Source organism: Anomaloglossus baeobatrachus, chromosome 1 (assembly GCF_048569485.1).
Source record: "Anomaloglossus baeobatrachus isolate aAnoBae1 chromosome 1, aAnoBae1.hap1, whole genome shotgun sequence".
Lineage (NCBI taxonomy): Eukaryota > Metazoa > Chordata > Amphibia > Anura > Aromobatidae > Anomaloglossus > Anomaloglossus baeobatrachus.
The window spans coordinates 816,540,131-816,559,346 of record NC_134353.1 but is presented as its reverse complement, the minus strand read 5'-3'; the positions used below and the strand labels follow the sequence as shown (position 1 = coordinate 816,559,346).

The 19,216-nt window shown below is 45.8% G+C and overlaps 1 protein-coding gene across 1 annotated transcript in view; it reads left to right on the top strand.

The window, feature by feature from the left end:
• LOC142252959 (uncharacterized) overlaps positions 1-19,216 on the top strand; it is a 250,264-nt gene that overhangs the window by 157,017 nt on the left and 74,031 nt on the right. The window contains exon 8 of the mRNA XM_075325066.1: positions 5,721-5,843. Coding sequence (XP_075181181.1) covers positions 5,721-5,843 — 123 coding nt within the window. The remainder of the gene's footprint in view (positions 1-5,720; positions 5,844-19,216) is intronic.

The window sequence follows — 19,216 nt, the reverse complement described above, 5'->3', positions numbered from 1 at the left end:
AGTTGTTAACCAGACACTGTACAATACACACATCTGTGTGACTGGTGCTCTATAAAAACCTTATCCATGTACATTTGTAATATTAGGCGAGTGTTTTGCGCCTGTGCTGTCTCAGCCATAATCATGGTGGCCAGGTGTATCCTGCTGTGCATTATTGTTTCTTGGGGTTGGTAAATATGGCTACCTTTTTCTGCTATGTTTTTTCCACCCTATTGTCTGACCACTCTACCAACTGGCATTTCTTGCTCATCTTCTGACTAGTCGGTCTGCTGTGGTATTGCGCGTGCGTCATGCTGCAACAATGACATTGAGCCAGTTATACTAATCGAAAAGGGAGCTAGGGGCATGTAGGAGGCGGTTCACTGAGCTTCCGTGTAGAGGCCACAGAATATTGACGTCACCGCTGGACAGGGGTCCTTGGAATCCATTTGCTCATGTCCTAACAAAGGGCCACCCACAGTTTTGATGCCAAGTGTTTAAATGGAGTCAGTTCTTTTTCTTATGTCTGTGTTGTAAAATTGCAACATTTGAACTAATTTTCGTTAAAATCTCTAAGCCCAATGTTCCTATTCTTAAGGCCCATCTACACATTAGATAGCTTTGTCTCCCAACTCCCCTTAGCCAAGAAATCCTATGTTCGCTATCAACGAGCTGCTGCCAGACTTCACTGATAGTGGTTTATCTCCAAAGAGGAGAAATTATCCACTGTTGAAATTCAACAGACTATATCCATCTGAGTTCCTTCGTTTACCCAATATTATCTCTCAGGGAAGAGTTGAGAGGCTCCCATACACATTTGACTGTCGCCTGATATCAACAAGTTCAGCAGACTTTATTCTAATGTGCATGGTATCCCTGTGTATACCAGGTTTCCACCATATCTATGTTATAATTTAATTTACTCTATTCATAAGTTGTCTTAGGCCCCCTTCACACGCACGTACCTCCGGTACGTGCTAGGTCCATGCCCGTATGTACCGGAGACACGGGCACACATAAACCGATTAAAATCAATGGGTTTATGTGCACGCATGTGTTCAGCCATTGGCCCATGCCTCCGTGTGGAGCAGACGTGAGCCCGTGTGCTCCATACGGAGGCAAGTCCGTTTTTCTCCGACATCACGGGTGTCACGCGGCCTAACACGTACCACACGGATGTAGTGTGGATGCGGGCCCACGTGACACGCGCCGGAGAAACAGACGTGTCATTGTAAAAATAAAAAAAACACATACTTACCTCCAGCAGCTTTGCAGTCTCTGCCGCGGCTGACACCTGCATCCAACCCCCAGTGAATTTTAACAACGCATCTTCTTCACTGGGGGCAAGAAGCAGCATCAGCGGGGCGTGGCCTGTGCCAGACACTGTCATTCAGCACCACAGACAGCTCCGGAAGAAATAGGTAAGGCGGGACTTTCCGTTCTCTGTGTGTTATTACGTATAACACACAGAGAACACGCATGTGCCACAAACACGGCACACGAGGAGCAAACCACCCCTTTAATACGTACGTGAAAAAACGGTTCGTTTTTTTCACGTGCGTGTGAAGGGGGCCTTAAAGGGGTTGTCTACTACTAGGACAATCCGTTCTCATTTCAATGTTTCCCCCAATTAAAAAGCTTATACTCTCCTTACGTGCCTCCACCATTCCAATGGTGTCAGGGTTCGCTTTCCCCTGGCTCACACGATCAATCACCCCTGGTTTCTCTCTCCCCACCTTCAAACATATGACTTGATCAACAAGAAGTTAATGCTGTGGCGGCCGCTCATTTCCTGTGGATTACTCATGCAGCAGAAGGTGGGAAGAGAGAAACCGGTGGTGATGGGACTAGGGGCTTGCGTGACAGCCCAACCTCACGTGAGCCCCGGGAAAGCGAGCCCTGACACTGCTGGAATAGTGTCGGCACGTTAGGTGAGTATAAGCCTTTTTTTTTTTAATTGGGGTGGATGTGGAATGATAACGGTTGTCCTAGAAGTGGTAACCCCTTTAATGATTTATAGTAAAAAATCTAAAGGGTTTTTCAGTAGGAGCTGAGCTACAACATCTGAGAACGGCTACTACACAAATTTATCACCTAGTATGAAGAACTTGATAAAGCTGGCGCGCTGTAAAGGCCCCGTCACACTAAGCAACATCGCTAGCAACATCGCTGCTAACGAACAACTTTTGTGACGTTGCTAGCGATGTTGCTGTGTGTGACATCCAGCAACAACCTGGCCCCTGCTGTGAGGTCGTTGGTTGTTGCTGAATGTCCTGGGCCATTTTTTAGTTGTTGCTGTCCTGCTGTGAAGCACAGATCGCTGTGTGTGACAGCGAGACAGCAACAACTAAATGTGCAGGCAGCAGGAGCCGGCTTCTGCAGAGGCTGGTAACCAATGTAAACATCGGGTAACCAAGAAGCCCTGTCCTTGGTTACCCGATATTTACCTTCGATACCAGCCTCCCCCGCTCTCACTGTCAGTGCCGGCTCCTGCTCTGTGCACATGTAGCTGCAGGACACATCGGGTTAATTAACCCGATGTGTGCTGTAAGTAGGAGAGCAGGGAGCCAGTGCTAAGCATTGTGCGCTGCTCCCTGCTCTCTGCACATTTAGCTGCAGCACACATCGGGTAATTAACCCGATGTGTGCTGTAGCTAGGAGAGCAAGGAGCCAGCGCTAAGCATTGTGCGCTGCTCCCTGCTCTGTGCACATTTAGCTGCAGCACACATCAGGTAATTAACCCGATGTGTGCTGTAACTAGGAGAGCAGGGAGCCAGCGCTCAGTGTGCGCTGCTCCCTGCTCTCTGCACGTGTAGCTCCGTGCAGTGGTAACCAAGGTAAATATCGGGTTGGTTACCGATATTTACCTTAGTTACCAAGCGCAGCATCTTCCACGTGGCGCTGGGGGCTGGTCACTGGTTGCTGGTGAGCTCACCAGCAACTCGTGTAGCCACGCTCCAGCGATCCCTGCCAGGTCAGGTTGCTGGTGGGATCGCTGGAGCGTCGCAGTGTGACAGCTCACCAGCAACCTCCTAGCAACTTACCAGCGATCCCTATCGTTGTTGGGATCGCTGGTAAGTTGCTTAGTGTGACGGTACCTTAAGACTGTTTATAATGTGCAGTGTGATTGCACCTCTAGAATAAACAAATGTTCTTTGGAACATTCGTTTCAGGATAACCATGCAACATAAGCAGGCTGTACAAAAGATTGACTTTTAAACAGAAGATCAATATTCTCGGCAGCACATCCTCCTGTGCTGCTAAGAGCAATGGCAACAAAGGCACACTACTGTAATCAATCTATTACAGATGGTTCAGCACACATCTGAAGTTGGCGTGCACATCACACAGTGTAAGTGGACCTTATGTTTGCATGTTATGTTCACATAGGGCTTTTTGCTGCTTTTTTTTTTCTGCAGCAAAACCTTATCTTGTGGCAGGAAGTTTCCTGGTGGTATTCTGAGGTTTTAGTATGGTTTTTGGCCCGGCTTTTGGTGAAGTTTTTATGGCATTTTTGCAGCTTTTTTTACTGCTTTTGTTTTGCACTTCAGGTAGCGATGGCTGGACCAAGTCCAGATCTGTGCGGTTTCAAAAGTACCCCAGGCCGGGATTGATCTGGATCCGGCACCAGGGTAATAAAGAAACAAAGAATAAAGCAAGCGCGCTATACTTACCAGTCTCCAGCAAAGCTGTAACTGCTCCCGCAGCTGCTCCTTCTACTATCGGGGATGCTTATTGGTCTCATGTGTATTCACTGCTTTCCCCGCCCACCGGCATCTGGGGACTGCTTCCAATCACAGACGCTATGTATGTCTATCGTGGCATAAAAATAAATAAATAACAAAATTGACGGAGGGTCCCCCCATATTATGATACCCAGCACATCTAAATGCTACGACCATCGGAAGAGCCAGATAAAGTTCTGGGATTGTCACATTTAATGGACGTGGCTATCCTGGGCGGCTGTGGGCTACTATTTTTAGGCTGGGCCCAATAAGCATGTGTCTCACCAGCCTGAGAATACCAGCCCCCAGCTGTCGGGCTTTATCTTAGCTGGGTATCAAAATTGGGGGGGCGCCACACTTTTTTTAAATGATTTATTTAAATAATTTAAAAAAAAAGCCGCCGCATGTGGTTCCTCTTTATTTTGATACACAGCCAAGTTAAGCTCACTGGGGGCTGCAGCTTGTAGCCGTATGCTTTATCTGTGCTGGTATCATAATATGGGGAGACCTTACACCATTTCTTTTTAAATGTATTTACTTTTACTGTACAATAGACCCACAGACATGGTCTGTGATTGGCAGCTGTCGGACACGCTGTCACTCAGCGTGGGGACGCTTTATGACCGCAACCAATCACAGACGCAGGTGAGCGGGGAAAGCAGTGAATATTTATGTGACTAATGAGCGGCCCTGGAAGTAGAATGAGAGGCCAGGAGTTACAGCTGCTCCAGAGCCTCAGTAAGTAATGCACCTGCTCCAATCCCCCTATCCCTTCTACTACCATTTTTAAGTGACGGATTCTTGTTCCCATAGATTTATATGGGGACTGACGTCCAGCTAGAAACCCTGGATTAATTCCGGGCCGGAACTGGGTTTTTCATTAACCCGGTTAGACCCGCTGATCTGCGAGTCCACCAATCACTAGAGTGCAAAACAGCTGAAAAGAATGGACATGCTCGTTCTTTTAAAAATGCAGCAAAATCCAAGGCGGGTGACAAAATTGTCAGGAAAAAAACCTCAGGTGTTTTGTGTGTGTGTATGTGTGTGTGTGTGCGTGTGTGTGTTTGTGTGTGTGTTTATGAGATTTCTGTAATCTCATAGGCTTTGTTGGGAGTGTGAAGGCAGTGTTTTATTAGGCAAAAGCCATCCTAAAAAACGGACTAAAAAGGCAGCAAAAACGCCCTGTGTGAACATAGCCTAAGAATGTACAGCTTGTGACATTAAAGGCTATTTCCATCTCAGCCACATGTTGTAATAAAAAATGAGGCAACTTTGCTTCTAGCCTTAATATATGTGATGCTCTACTGCGTCTGTAGCTCCAATGCAGAGTTGTGTGTACCCATGGAATCCTTCTTAGACCCTGTGCGCACTAGAAAATGGAATTTTCTTAAGAAAATTCCGCACTCTCTGAAAGATTACTGCACATGCGGTAAAAAAACACAGCAAACCGTACCCGAAAACCGAATGTGGTTTCACCGCGGTTTGTTGCAGTTTTGCCGCGGTATTGCCTCAAATTTTCTGCAGGTTCCCTTATCTTTTATCTTTGGCAAAAGCCGCAGGTACCTGCGAAAAAGAAGTGACATGCACATTCTTTTTGCTGCAGAAATTCTGCAGCAAAACCTGTAAGGGAAAAAAACGCAGTGTCCGCACACCATTTTTTGTTTACCATAGGTTTTGCTGGGGAATGACTACAGAAAGGTTATGAACATTTTCTGCAGCATTTCATGCAGCAAAACCGTGGCAAAAATCGCAGTGTGGGCCTTAAATTGTGCATTCATACTCCTATGTGATCCCTACTTCTCTCTTGGAGCATGACCGCAGGATTCATGCCGCTCTCTCCCTTCAGAAGATGGCACCATGGACACAGACTATTTGTGTGGGTACCATATGAATGCTTCCATTATGGACCAATATTCCTGCATTTCATTTAACCCCCTTGCTTTGTTTTAGTCCTTCCAAGCCTAGCATTCAGCCTTTTCATGATTTTTCATATATTTCCTGCTATTTCCTTTATAGAAAACGAGTGTAGAAAATCTCGCACTACCATGGATAATGTCCGTAAGACGAGCGACTAAAAACCCAATGACCCTGTTGGATCTTTGTTATGGAAAAGCTGATAACCTTAATCTTCTCTATGTGGTAAGTTTTCAAGATGCCATTATGTACAATAGTAATAATTTCATGGGTACAAATTTCCAAAATGTATGTTAAAAGGGGTTAACATAAAGAGTATGTTAAAGGGAGTCTGTCTGGATCTTCATGGTTACTAAAGTAATAACAACACTGCTAAGTGGAACCTTTTTTGGCTGCAGGTAGAGTAGCCATTGCTAAGAAAATGAACTTTAAACCATTATGCAAATGAGCTAACAAGTGCTCCGAGGGTGGCCCCAAGCCATGCAAGTGCTTTGACTTTCTGAGTACACTTTGCTTGAATAGCTTTGATTGATGTCTTTGCCCTTCTGGAATGTCTCTGACTTCATCATTAAAGTCCCCTGCCCGGGACATACACAGTAAGCTGCCTGCTGTGAGCAACTGCCTGATATACTGTATGCCCTGCGAGTGCGCTTGTATGGCCTCTGCCCGCAGTTGAGAGAGAGCTGCACAATCACTGAGAATTCAGAGGCACAGCAGAAGGACAGACTTTACAATCAAGGACATTCGGAAGGGTTTACTGTGTACTTGGGACCCTCCCTAGGCCCAAGTCCATTTAGAGAATGTTGCCACTGATGTGCTTTGACCTTAGAGTTCATCACTAATCTCTTTGGACGTTGTTCCTGGATCTTTGGTTACCATTCCTATTATTGGTCTCTTCAATTTTTCATCAATTTTCTCTCTTGCAGCCACGTGCAGGGAGGTTGAGCTACAGTCATATGAAAAAGTTTGGGCACCCCTATTAATGTTAACCTTTTTTCTTTATAACAATTTGGGTTTTTGCAACAGCTATTTCAGTTTCATATATCTAATAACTGATGGACTGAGTAATATTTCTGGATTGAAATGAGGTTTATTGTACTAACAGAAAATGTGCAATCCGCATTTAACCTCATAACGACGGCCGTACGACTTAAAGCGGCGGCAAAACAGGGTACTTATTCTGTTCCGCCGCTTTAAAGCGGCGGCCCGAAAAAACCCTGTAGCGCCCCCCAGCGACCGAAAATCTCGGGGGTTTCAGCTACCGGGGGTAGCTGAGACCCCCCAGATTATGAATTGGGGTGTTTTTTTTGGACCCCGACCATGTGATCGCCGGTATACACCGTATACCGACGAACACATGAAAAAAAAAGAAATGGCCGGTAAAACTGATTTCTTTTTCATCTGACATGATCAAACATGTCAGATGAGAAAGAAATCTAAACCCCTAGTGCCCCCAAAGCCCCCGGTACCGGAGAGTCCCCCCACCCCCACCCCTACCCCCACCGGACATCCAAAATGGCGCCGAAGCGCACAGAAAACTGCAGCCGCCGCCGGCTCTGCAGTCATTTCCCTCCGATCTGAAATGATCAAACATTTCAGATCGGAGGGAAATGTCCTCCCCCTGACCCCTCCTCCGGTACACCGGAGATCTCTGGTCCCCGGAGCCCCCTCCGGTCTCCAGAGCCGCCTCCCCCCTCCCCCCTCCGGAGCGGGGAAGATGGCGGCGCCACGCGGCCGCATTCATTCTGCTCTTTCTGCCGCATGTGACACGTCACATGCGACAGAAAGGTGCCCCCAAGTCCCCAGGTCCCGCTAGGTCACCCCCCGTCACCCCCCCCAGCCCCAGCCCCCGGTCATACGTTACCTGTCTGGTGATCCGTCCCGCGATCACGCCGCCTCCTTCTTGAATGCTGGCGGCGCATGCGCAGACAGCGGCTGTCAGCTGGATCCCTGGGACGCTGACGTCGCTGCTGCACAGGCTCTCCACTGTGGACCAGGGGAGAGTGAGTGCAGTAATCAGCAGTCTCTCCATGTGAGGAGTGTGGTCCTCACATGGAGAGACTGCTGTTCCAGAAAATGGGGGGTACGTTCTGTGAGCGTGCCCCTCATATTCTGGAATGAGGTTACTGCAGGTCACTCTGCCCTAAGTTGGACCGGGGCAGTGTGAGTGCAGTAATTCTCAGATTACTGCACCCACACTGCTCATGGAGAGCTTGCTCTTCCAGAAAATGGGGGATACGTTCCCTGAACGTGCCCCCCATATTCTAGAAGATCCAGAGTCGGCGTGGGACGTCCAAAATGGATTACAGCAACCGGAATTTCTTTATTTTCAATAAATTGGGGAAAGAGGAATGTTTCGGGGAGTGTTTTTTAAAATAAATTTTTTTTTTTGTCTTTATTTTTTTCTATTACTTACTGGGTTAGTGATGTCGGGTATCTGTTCAGATGCCGTGACATCACTAACCCCAGGGCTTGATGCCAGGTGTCATTACAGCTGGTATCAACCCCATATATTACCCCGTCTGCCACCGCACCAGGGCGCGGGATGAGCTGGGGCGAAGCGCCAGGATTGGCGCATCTAATGGATGCGCCACTTCTGGGGCGGCTGCGGCCTGCTATTTTTAGGCTGGGAAGAGTCTAACCATGGCTCTTCCCCCCCTGAGAATACCAGACCCCAGCTGTCCGCTTCACCTTGGCTGGTGATCTAATTTGGGGGGGACCCCACGTTTTGTTTTTTTTTTAAAAAAACGCCTGGGGAGCCCTCCAAATTGATCACCAGACAAGGTGAAGCTGTCAGCTGTGGTTTGCAGGCTACAGCTGTCTGCTTTACCCTAGCTGGCTATCAAAAATAGGGGGGACCCCACGTCGTTTATTTTAATTATTAATTTTTTGGGGGGCTAAATACAAGGCTAGGCACCCTTTAGTGCCACATGAAAGGCACTAAAGGGCGCCAGCTTAGAATATGCAGGGGGTGGGACGTTATATATGTTTGACATGTATCCATTCATCCATTGTAGCATTTTAGGCTGTGCGCCCATAATCGGGATTTGCAGCGTTTTGGGCGCAGAGTGTGTCCATAGTGTGTCCCTGTGTCCATAGCGCTGCATTGTGCAGTAGAAGCACAGTGGAAGGATTTTTAGAAATCCCATGCCCAATGTGCTTGCCCAATGTGCTTCTTTTCTCCGCAGCATAAACCGACCTGTGGCGCAGCTTCCCGAGCCTCAGCATGTCAATTTATGCTGCGGAGATGAGTGTTCTCTGCAGGTAGCATAGAGCTCCACAGCGGCCTGAACCCAAATCGTGGGCATGGGCAGCTGCGCTCTCCCGTGGACAAACTCACATCTCTGCAGGAGGCTGACACTGTGTACTAGACGCCGTGTCGCTGGATCATGGCCACATAGCCTAAAAGTGAGACATTTGTTGCTACAGCAACATTTTTGTGAAGTACCTGTGGATTCAAAATGCTTACTATACTCCTGAATAAAATCCAGTTTCCAAAATGGGGTCACTTGTGGGGGGTTTCTAATGTATAGGTACCCAAGGGGCCCTGCAAATGTGACATGGTGCCCGCAATTTATTTCAACTTTTCCAGAATTCAAATGGTGCTCCTTCCATTCCAAGCCCTCCCATTTATCCAAACAGAGGTTTTTGGCCACATGTGGGGTATCCCTGTGCTCATAAGACAATGGATAACAACCTGTGGGGTCCACGTTTTGTTGTTGCCTCTTGAAAAAGTGAGAAATTTGATGCTGAAGCAACATTTTTGTGAAAAAAATGAAAATTTTCAATATGGCAACCTAAGCTTATCAAATTCTGTGAAGTATTCGTGGATTCAAACTGCTCATATACACCTAGATAAAAGCCTTGAGGTGTCTTGTTTCCAGAATGGAGTCACTTGTGGGGGACCGCCACTGTTTAGGCACCTCAGGGGCTCTCCAAATGCAACCTGGCGTCCGCTATTGATTCCAGCCAATTTTGCAGTCAAATGGCAATCCTTCCCTTCCGAGCCCTGCCATGCGCCCAAACAGTTGATTTCCACCACATATAAGGTATCGCCAAACTCAGGAGAAATTGCACAATAAATGTTATGCTGAATTTTTTCCTTTTACTCTTGTAAAAAAAAAAGCTACCTGGTTGAAATAACAATTTTGTGGTAAAATTTTATTATTTTTTTTTTCATGGCTCAACGTTATAAAATTCTGTGAAGCACCTGGGGGTTCAGGGTACTTACCAAACATCTAGATAAATTCCTTGAGGGGCCTAGTTTCCAAAATGGGGTCACTTGTGCGGGGTTTCTGCTGTTTTGGTACCTTAGGGGTCCTCCAAATGTGACATGGTGCCCGCAATCTTTTTCAGCCAAATTTCCTTTCCAAAATTCAAATATTGCTCCTTTCGTTCCAAGCCCTCCCATTTGTCCAAACAAAGGTTTCAGACCACATGTGAGGTATCACCGCGCTCATAAAAAAGTGGTTAACAAACTTTGAGGTCAAATTTTTGGAATTACCTCTTGAAAAAGTGAGAAAATTGATGCTAAAGCAACATTTTTGAGAAAATTATTAAAATTTTCAATATGACAACGTAACGTTAACAAAATCTGTGAAGTACCTGTGGATCCAAAATGCTCACTATACCCCTAGATAGAAGCCTTGAGGGGTCTAGTTTCTAAAATGGTGTCACTTGTGAGGGGTTTCTTCTGTTTAGGTACCTTAGCGGACCTGTAAATGCAACATGGTGCCCGCAATCTATTTCAGCCAAATTTGCTTTCCAAAATTCAAATATTGCTCCTTCTGTTCCGAGCCCTCCCATTTGTCCAAACAGAGGTTTCTGACCACATGTGGGGTATCGGCGCACTCATAATAAAGTGGGGAACAAGTTTTGGGGAACATTTTGTTGTGCTATTTCTTCTAAAAGTGAATAAATTTGGGTTAGAGCAACATTTTTAGGTAAAATTTAATTTTTGCTTTTTTTCATTCCACATTGCTTTTGTTCATGTGAAGCACCTGAAGGGTTAATAAACTTCTTGAATGTGGTTTTGAGTACTTTGGGGGGTGCAGTTTTTAGAATGGTGTCACTTTTGGGTATTTTCTGTCATCTAGGCCTATTGAAGTCACTTCAAATGTGATGTGGTCCCTAAAAAAATGGTTTTGTAAATTTTGATGTAAAAATGAGAAATCGCTGATAAACTTTGAACTCTTCTAACTTCCTAACAAAAAAAAATTTTGTTTCCAAAATTGTGCTGATGTAAAGTAGACATGTGGGAAATGTTATTTATTAACTATTTTGTGTCACAGAAATCTCTGGTTTAACGATATAAAAATTCAAAAGTTGAAAATTGCTAAATTTTCAAAATTTTTGCCAATATTCATTTTTTTTCATAAATAAACGCAAAATTTATTGTCCTAAATTTGGTACTAACATGAAGTCCAATATGTGACGAAAAAACAATCTCAGAATCACCGGGATCCGTTGAAGCGTTCCAGAGTTATAACCTCATGAAGTGACACTGGTCAGAATTGCAAAATTTGGTCTGGTCATTAAGGTGAAAATTAGCTCCGTCACTAAAGGGTTAAACATAATTTGACCCGTGCAAAAGTATGGCCACCCTTATCAATTTCTTGATTTGAACACTCCTAACTACTTTTTACTGACTTACTAAAGCACTAAATTGGTTTTGTGACCTCATTGAGCTTTGAACTTCATAGGCAGGTGTATCCAATCATGAGAAAATTATTTAAGGTGGCCACTTGCAAGTTGTTCTCCTATTTGAATCTACTATGAAGAGTGGCATCATGGGCTCCTCAAAACAACTCTCAAATGATCTGAAAATAAAGATTATTCAACATAGTTGTTCAGGGGAAGGATACAAAAAGTTGTCTCAGAGATTTAAACTGTCAGTTTCCACTGTGAGGAACATAGTAAGGAAATGGAAGAACAGGTACAGTTCTTGTTAAGCCCAGTAGTGGCAGGCCAAGAAAAATATCAGAAAGGCAGAGAAGATGAATGGTGAGAACAGTCAAGGACAATCCACAGACCACCTCCAAAGACCTGCAGCATCATCTTGCTGCAGATGGTGTCAATGTACATCGGTCAACAATACTGCGCACGTTGCACAAGGAGAAGCTGTATGGGAGAGTGATGCGAAAGAAGCCGTTTCTGCAAGCACGCCACAGAGTCGCCTGAGGTATGCAAAAGCACATTTGGACAAGCCAGTTACATTTTGGAAGAAGGTCCTGTGGACTGATGAAACAAAGATTGAGTTGTTTGGTCATACAAAAAGGCGTTATGCATGGAGGCAAAAAAACACGGCATTCCAAGAAAAGCACTTGCTACCTACAGTAAAATTTGGTGGAGGTTCCATCATGCTTTGGGGCTGTGTGGCCAATGCCGGCACCGGGAATCTTGTTAAAGTTGAGGGTCGCATGGATTCAACTCAGTATCAGCAGATTCTTGACAATAATGTGCAAGAATCAGTGACGAAGTTGAAGTTACACAGGGGATGGATATTTCAGCAAGACAATGATCCAAAACACCGCTCCAAATCTACTCAGGCATTCATGCAGAGGAACAATTACAATGTTCTGGAATGGCCATCCCAGTCCCCAGACCTGAATATCATTGAAAATCTGTGTTATGATTTGAAGCGTGCTGTCCATGCTCGGCGAACATCAAACTTAACTGAACTGGAATTGTTTTGTAAACAGAAATGGTCAAAATACCTTCATCCAGGATCCAGGAACTCATTAAAAGCTACAGGAAGCGACTAGAGGCTGTTATTTTTGCAAAAGGAGGATCTACAAAATATTAATGTCACTTTTATGTTGAGGTGCCCATACTTTTGCACCGGTCAAATTTTGTTTAAATGCGGAATGCACATTTTCTGTTAGTACAATAAACCTCATTTCAATCCAGAAATATTACTCAGTCCATCAGTTATTAGATATATGAAACAGAAATAGCTGTTGAAAAAACCCAAATTGTTATAAAGAAAAAAGGTTAACATTAATAGGGGTGCCAAAACGTTTTCATATGACTGTAAATGTTCAACAGTAGTAACAGAAACCTCAAGTTTTTGGAGCTGGTCTTATGGCCTTTACCTTTAAGATATTTGTCTATCATTTTCTTTCTAATTTTCTGAGACAACTCTCTCCTTAGCTTTTTTTGGCCCATGTCTCAGTGTGGTACACTCCATGACAACAAACAGATAGATCAGTGACTACTTTTCAGCCTTTAAATAAACAGACTAATAATAAGTTTGTAGACACCTGTGATGCAAATTACAGAGAACGCCTTAGTTTAACATGTCCATATGGACAAGTTATTTCAGTCTTTATAGAGGTACCATTATTTTTGTCCTGGACTGTTTTGTTGGGTGTTTTTTTTGTATTTTTATTTTTTTTTTTTTATGTTGAATCAAAATTATTTTTTTTCTGATTTTGACTTGTTGATATTCATTATATTTAGGTTAAAAATTACTTTTATTAGTTTCTAGTGATTTCAATGACCATTGTGTGATTTTGCTACTTTTATAGGAGGGCACCAAAAATCTTGTCCACATTTGTAAAGTGGTTTTAGAAGAGGTTATTGATAAAAATGGTATTATAGTTATTGTAATTATTATAATTAATTATTAAACATGCAAGTACACAAATGTACATTGCTTAATTAAAGTTGTATTTTGGCTTCCACAAGTTAAACATATTTATTGTATAATTGATAGTTTGTAGTAGAATCTAACTACCATGTTTTTCCAAAAATGATACACTGTCTTATACTTTTTTTTTGCCCCCCAAAAAAGCACTAGGGCTTATTTTTGGAGGAGGTCTTATTCTTGGAGAAACACGGTTGGGGGTAAGTTAACCCCCCAAAAAAAGCAGACACCCACCCCCCCCAACTTCCCAGGAGACTCATATTTGGTGGGTGCTGGGCGCCGTCCTCCCCTGCTTCTGGCTGACACACTCACACACAGCAGATCGCTGACACACACACATCACATCCAGCGTTAAAGAATGCTTCCGGCCGCAGGGAATGATGGGAGGAAGTCACGTGTCCGCAGGTCCTGTAAGCTAGCATTGTGGTGTCACGGGCGGCGTGCTCGCTAACGCTCGGGTCCGGCGCTGCTGCGGCTGCTGCTCGGTGGCTCGAGCGGTGGGCCGGATCCGGGGACTCGAGAGGCGCTTCTCGTCCGTGAGTGAAAAGGGTGGTTGGTTTGGGGGGGATTTGGTCCGTGACGCCACCCACAGGTCCTGGTGAAGATGGGCACCACCGCTGCTTGTGACGGGGATCCCGGGAGCGATGGTAGGGAGCAGCTGGGATGTTGTTTTCCCCCTCCGTGGCTAGGGGTTGGTGGTCCCGGGGCCCGGTGGTATGACGGGGAGGCAGGGCAGGTGAGGTGCAGGGTTGCAGGGACAGCGTGGCGCTGTGCCGGATGGCACGGGTGTACTCACTCAGCAAGAGATGCACAAAGTCTCCGGTAAACCAAACGGCTGGATGGACGGGTCCCGCAGCTGGCTGCTGTGTCTCTCCCCGGACAGGTGATGGCGGCTGTGTTTCCCTGCACCTTTGTGTCCTGTTTTGACTACGATGGATCCCCAACGGTAGTCAGCTCCTCGGTGTATGGGTGCCGGAGGAGCCCGTTTGCCCGCAGGCGCTGGCCCTTGGGTCTCTAGCCTTAGGCGGTAGCTGTATATCCTCAGGGTGCAGACGGTTGCCTTCTAACGGGTCTTTGGCTGTTAGGAAACCCCTGGGGTTCCGGTCACACTCAGATTTGACTGTTGACGGCGACTCCAAGCCTAGTCGGGGTCCGATGGCCCTGTCTGTGTGTGCTGGCTTCACTTCACTCCCCGGTCGGTACCGACGGGCCACCGCCCAACCCCGGTCCTATGGTTCCGCGTTGATTCACCACTCCTGCAGAAGGCCACCACCGTCTGCCAACCTTGTTGTCAGCGCCTGGGCCACAAACCCAGACACTCTCCACTTTACTCCTCTCACTTCAACCTCCAAGACTAAACTAAACTTTTCCCGCCTCCAGGCCTGTGAACTCCTCGGTGGGTGGGGCCAACCGCTTGGCTCTGCCCCACCTGGTGTGGACATCAGACCCTGGAGGGAGGCAACAAGGATTTTGTGTTTGGCTAATGTTACTGTCTGGTGGGGGTGGGGGTGTGTGTGTGTTAGCTGTGACGACCTGGCTAGTCCAGGGCGCCACAGTGGCAGGTCCTTGCGCTCCACTGCACAGCCTCCCAGGATTCTGCCGGCGAGAAGAAATTGGTGTTGCTGGATGTGGTGAGTATGTGTGTGATTCGATTTTTGTGTGCGCGATCTGATTCTGTGTGTGTGTGATCCGATGTGTGTGTGAGCTGATGTTTCTGTGTATGATCTGATTGTGTGTGTGTGTGTGTGTGTGTGTGAGAGCTCTGATGTGTGTGGGGGTGTGATCACTTCAGGTCCTCTGCTCGGTGTCTGGTGAGTGTGATTACGGGGTGTCTGCTGTCTATAATGAAGTGTCCTGCAGTATCTTTAACTTTTTTTTTAGCTGTATGGACACTTCATTATTGATCTGCGACAAGGGCTTATTTTCAGGGGAGGGCTTATATTTAAGCCTTGCTCTAAAAATGCTGAAAATCCCTGCTAGGTTTTATTTTTGGGGGAGGTCTTATTTTTGGAAAAACACTGTAGCACCTTAACCCCTTCACGACCGCGGGCAGTAAAATTACGTCCTATTTTAACGTGACTTAACGACCAGGGACATAATTTTACGGCCTAAACTTCATTTGATTGCCGTTGCCATAGCAACGGCTTTCAAATGATGTCCCCTTCTGTTTCTTACAGCAGGGGACCTTTGCTTGACCCCAGGGGGGGTGGCATCGCCACCCCCTATCGACGATCGATGTGATTGGCTGTTCAAATCTGAACCGCCAACCACATCGTTCGCACTAATTTTGGCAAAAATAATGCCAGAATTACTGCGATACTGTGAGATCCGGCTATGATCTGCTCTAGCAGCTTCAACAAATCATAGCCGGAGCTCTAAAATGTTGCCCCCAGCCCCTGCAGCACTGATTGGAGCGATCGTGCTATGACGCGCAATCGCTCCAATCAGTGTGCAGTGGGGCGGTCTGATCTGCCGGTGGGCGCCCTCCCCAGGCCTGTGCTGGCCTGCGAGCCCTCCCCCAAAATGTCTGCAGCGTGCAGTGGCTGGTACTTGTGGTACCACGCCACCGCTGCTGCCGCCGCCGCCGTAGCTGAGGTCACCGCTCCTGCTGCACGTGAGTACTGTGCTCACCTTGCAGCCCGTGCGCGCTCCCGTGGTGCCCCGTGTGCGCTCCCGTGATGGCCCCTGCCCGTGCCCCCCTGCGATCTGCTTCCCCACGCCCCGATCTGCCCCCCCCCGACATCCCGATCTGCTCCCCCCGCGATCTGACTGCCTCCCCATTATCTCTATTCTGCTTCTGCAGCTCCCCCTCTGCTCTCCCCCTCTGCTCTCCCCCCCCTCCCCCTCTGCTCTCCTCCCCTCCCCCTCTGCTCTCCCCCCCTCTCCCCCTCTGCTCTCCCCCCTCTCCCCCACTCTCCCCCTCTGCTCTCCCCCGACGTCCTCTTACCTGTCTTCACCGGGTCGTCCGAGGTCTTAACTGGCCCGATCACATCTGCCTCCATCGCTGGGTCCTTCCTGGGCATTCTGCTGATCTGCCCAACGTCCTGCCTGTTGCTCCTGTAAAGCTGTTCCTCCTGCAGCTCTTCTGGTCAGTGATCCTCTGGGTACTGTGAGTATAACTTTTTTTTTTTTTTTTCCTGTATCCCCTGTCCATTTTTACACCTCATCCGTCCGTGCGTCCCGCCGAGCGCTGATCAGGGATGCACATAACGTATCTGCATCCATGGTCAATTTTTGGCGTGACTTTTTTTTTTCCGTATCCCCGACGCTTTTTGTATCGCATCCGTTCGTGCGTCCTGCAGCGGCCGATCAGTGAACCGCGTCTGTGCGTTTGAAAAGTCAAATGGCGTTCCTTCTCTTCTGAGCCCCGCCATGCGCCCAAACAATTACTTTCCACCACATATGAGGTATCTATGTACTCAGGAAAAACTGCACAATACGTTTTATGGCGCAGTTTTTCCTGATACCGTTGTAAAAAAAAACTACCTGATTGATGCAAAAAATTTGTGGTTAAAAAAAAAAATAATAATTTTCACGGTTCAACGTTATCAACTTCTGTGGAGCCCCTGGGGGTACAAGGGGCTCACCAAATATCTAGATAAATTCCTTGAGGGGGTCTAGTTCCAAAATTGGGGTAATTTGTGGGGGAGCTCCACTGTTTAGGCACCATAGGGGGTCTCCAAACGTGACATGGCGTCCACTAATGATTCCAACCAATTTTGCTGTCAAATGGCGTTCCTTCTCTTCTGAGCCCCGCCATGCGCCCAAACAATTACTTTCCACCACATATGAGGTATCTGCGTACTCAGGAGAAATTGCACAATACGTTTTATGGTGCATTTTTTCCTGATACCCTTGTGGGAAAAAAAGCTACCTGGTTCGAGTGACAGTTTTGTGGTGAAAAAAAAAAATTGTATTCCTGGCTCAACATTACCAACTTCTGTGGAGCCCCTTGGGGCTCGCTAAACATCTAGATAAACTCCTTGAGGGGTCTAGTTTCCAAAGTGGGGTCACTTTCTTAGGGAGCTCCACTGTTTAGGCACCATAGGGGGTCTCCAAACGTGACATGGCGTCCGCTAATGATTCCAACCAATTTTGCTGTCAAATGGCGTTCCTTCTCTTCTGAGCCCCACCATGCACCCAAACAATTACTTTCCATCATATATGAGGTATCGCCATACTCAGGAAAAAATGCACTATACATTTCATGGTGAATTTTTTCCTGATACCCTTGTGAAAAAAAAGCTACCTAGTTGAAGCAACCATTTTGTGGTAAAAAAAAATTTTTTTTCTTTTCACGGCTCAACGTTATAAACTTTTGTGAAGCCCCCAGGGGTTCAAAGTGCTCACCAAACATCTAGAAAAATTATTTGAGGGCTCTAGTTTCCAAAATGGGTTCACTTATGGGGGAGCTCCCTTCTTTAGGCACCTCAGGGAGTCTTCAAACCCGACATGGCGTCCACTAATTAGTGCAGCTAATTTTGCACTCAAAAATTCAAATGGTGCTCCTTGCCTTCCGAGCCCTGCCGTGTGTCCAAACATTTGATTTCCACCACATATGAGGTATCTGCGTACTCAGGAGAAATGCACAATACATTTTATGGTGCATTTTTTCCTGATACCCTTGTGAAAAAAAAAGCTACCTAGTTGAAGCAACCGTTTTGTGGTAAAAAAATGTTTTTTTCTTTTCACGGGTCAACGATATAAAGTTCTGTGAAGCGCCCAGGTGTTCAAAGTGCTCACCAAACATCTAGAAAAATTATTTGAGGGCTCTAGTTTCCAAAATGGGGTCACTTGTGGGGGAGCTCCATTGTTTAGGCACCTCAGGGGGTCTTCAAACCCGACATGGTGTCCAATAATGAGTGCAGCTAATTTTGCGTTCAAAAATTCAAATGGCGCTCCTTCCCTTTCGACCTCTGCCATGTGTCCAAACAATTGATTTTACCACATATGGGGTATCAGCGTACTCAGGAGAAAATGCACAGTAAATTGTAGGGTGCACTTTCTCTTTTCTCCCTTGTAAAATTGAAAAATTTATGGCTAAAGTAACATTTTTGTGTTAAGTAAAATTTTCATTTTTTCCTTCCACATTGCTTTGGTTCCTGTGAAGCACCTAAAGGGTTAATAAACTTCTTGGATGTGGTTTTGAGCAGTGTGAGGGGTGCAGTTTTTAGAATGGGGTCACTTTTGGGTATTTTCTGTCACCTCGGCCTCTCAAAGTCACTTCAAATATGATGTGGTCCCTTTAAAAAAAATGATTTTGTAAATTTTGTTGGAAAAATGAGAAATTGCTGATGACCTTTGACCCCTTCTAACTTCCTAACGAAAAAAAAATTTGTTTAGAAAATTGCGCTGATGGAAAGTAGACATGTGGGAAATTTTATTTAGTAACTATTTTGTGTGACATATTTCTCAGATTTATAGGCAGAAATTTTCAAAGTTTGAAAATTGTGAAATTTTCATAATTTTCGCAAAATTTCCTAAATTTTCACAAATAAACGCAAAAAATATCGGCCTATATTTACCACTGACATGAAGTACAATATGTCACGAATAAACAATCTCAGAATCGCCAGGATCTGTTGAAACGTTCCAGAGTTATAACCTGTCAAAGTGACACTGGTCAGAATTGCAAAAAATGGCCCGGTCATTAGGGTGTTTTAGTGGCCGTGGGTGAAAGGGTTAATTATATTAAAAACTAGCTGTACTACCCGGCTTCGCCCGGGTTAATAACTGTTGTTAACAAAATGGAATGTATTAACAAAAATTTATTCTGCACGCAAAAACCACAGAACAAATAGATAGAAATGTAATTATTAAAAGGCAAAAACTAAGCTAATAGAAGCATTTCACAACATATATTTCAACACCACAGGTATTGCACACAGATTTAACTAAATTGGCCAAGTAATGTGCTCTGTCTGTCTCTTTCCAGGTCTGTCTCTTTCCA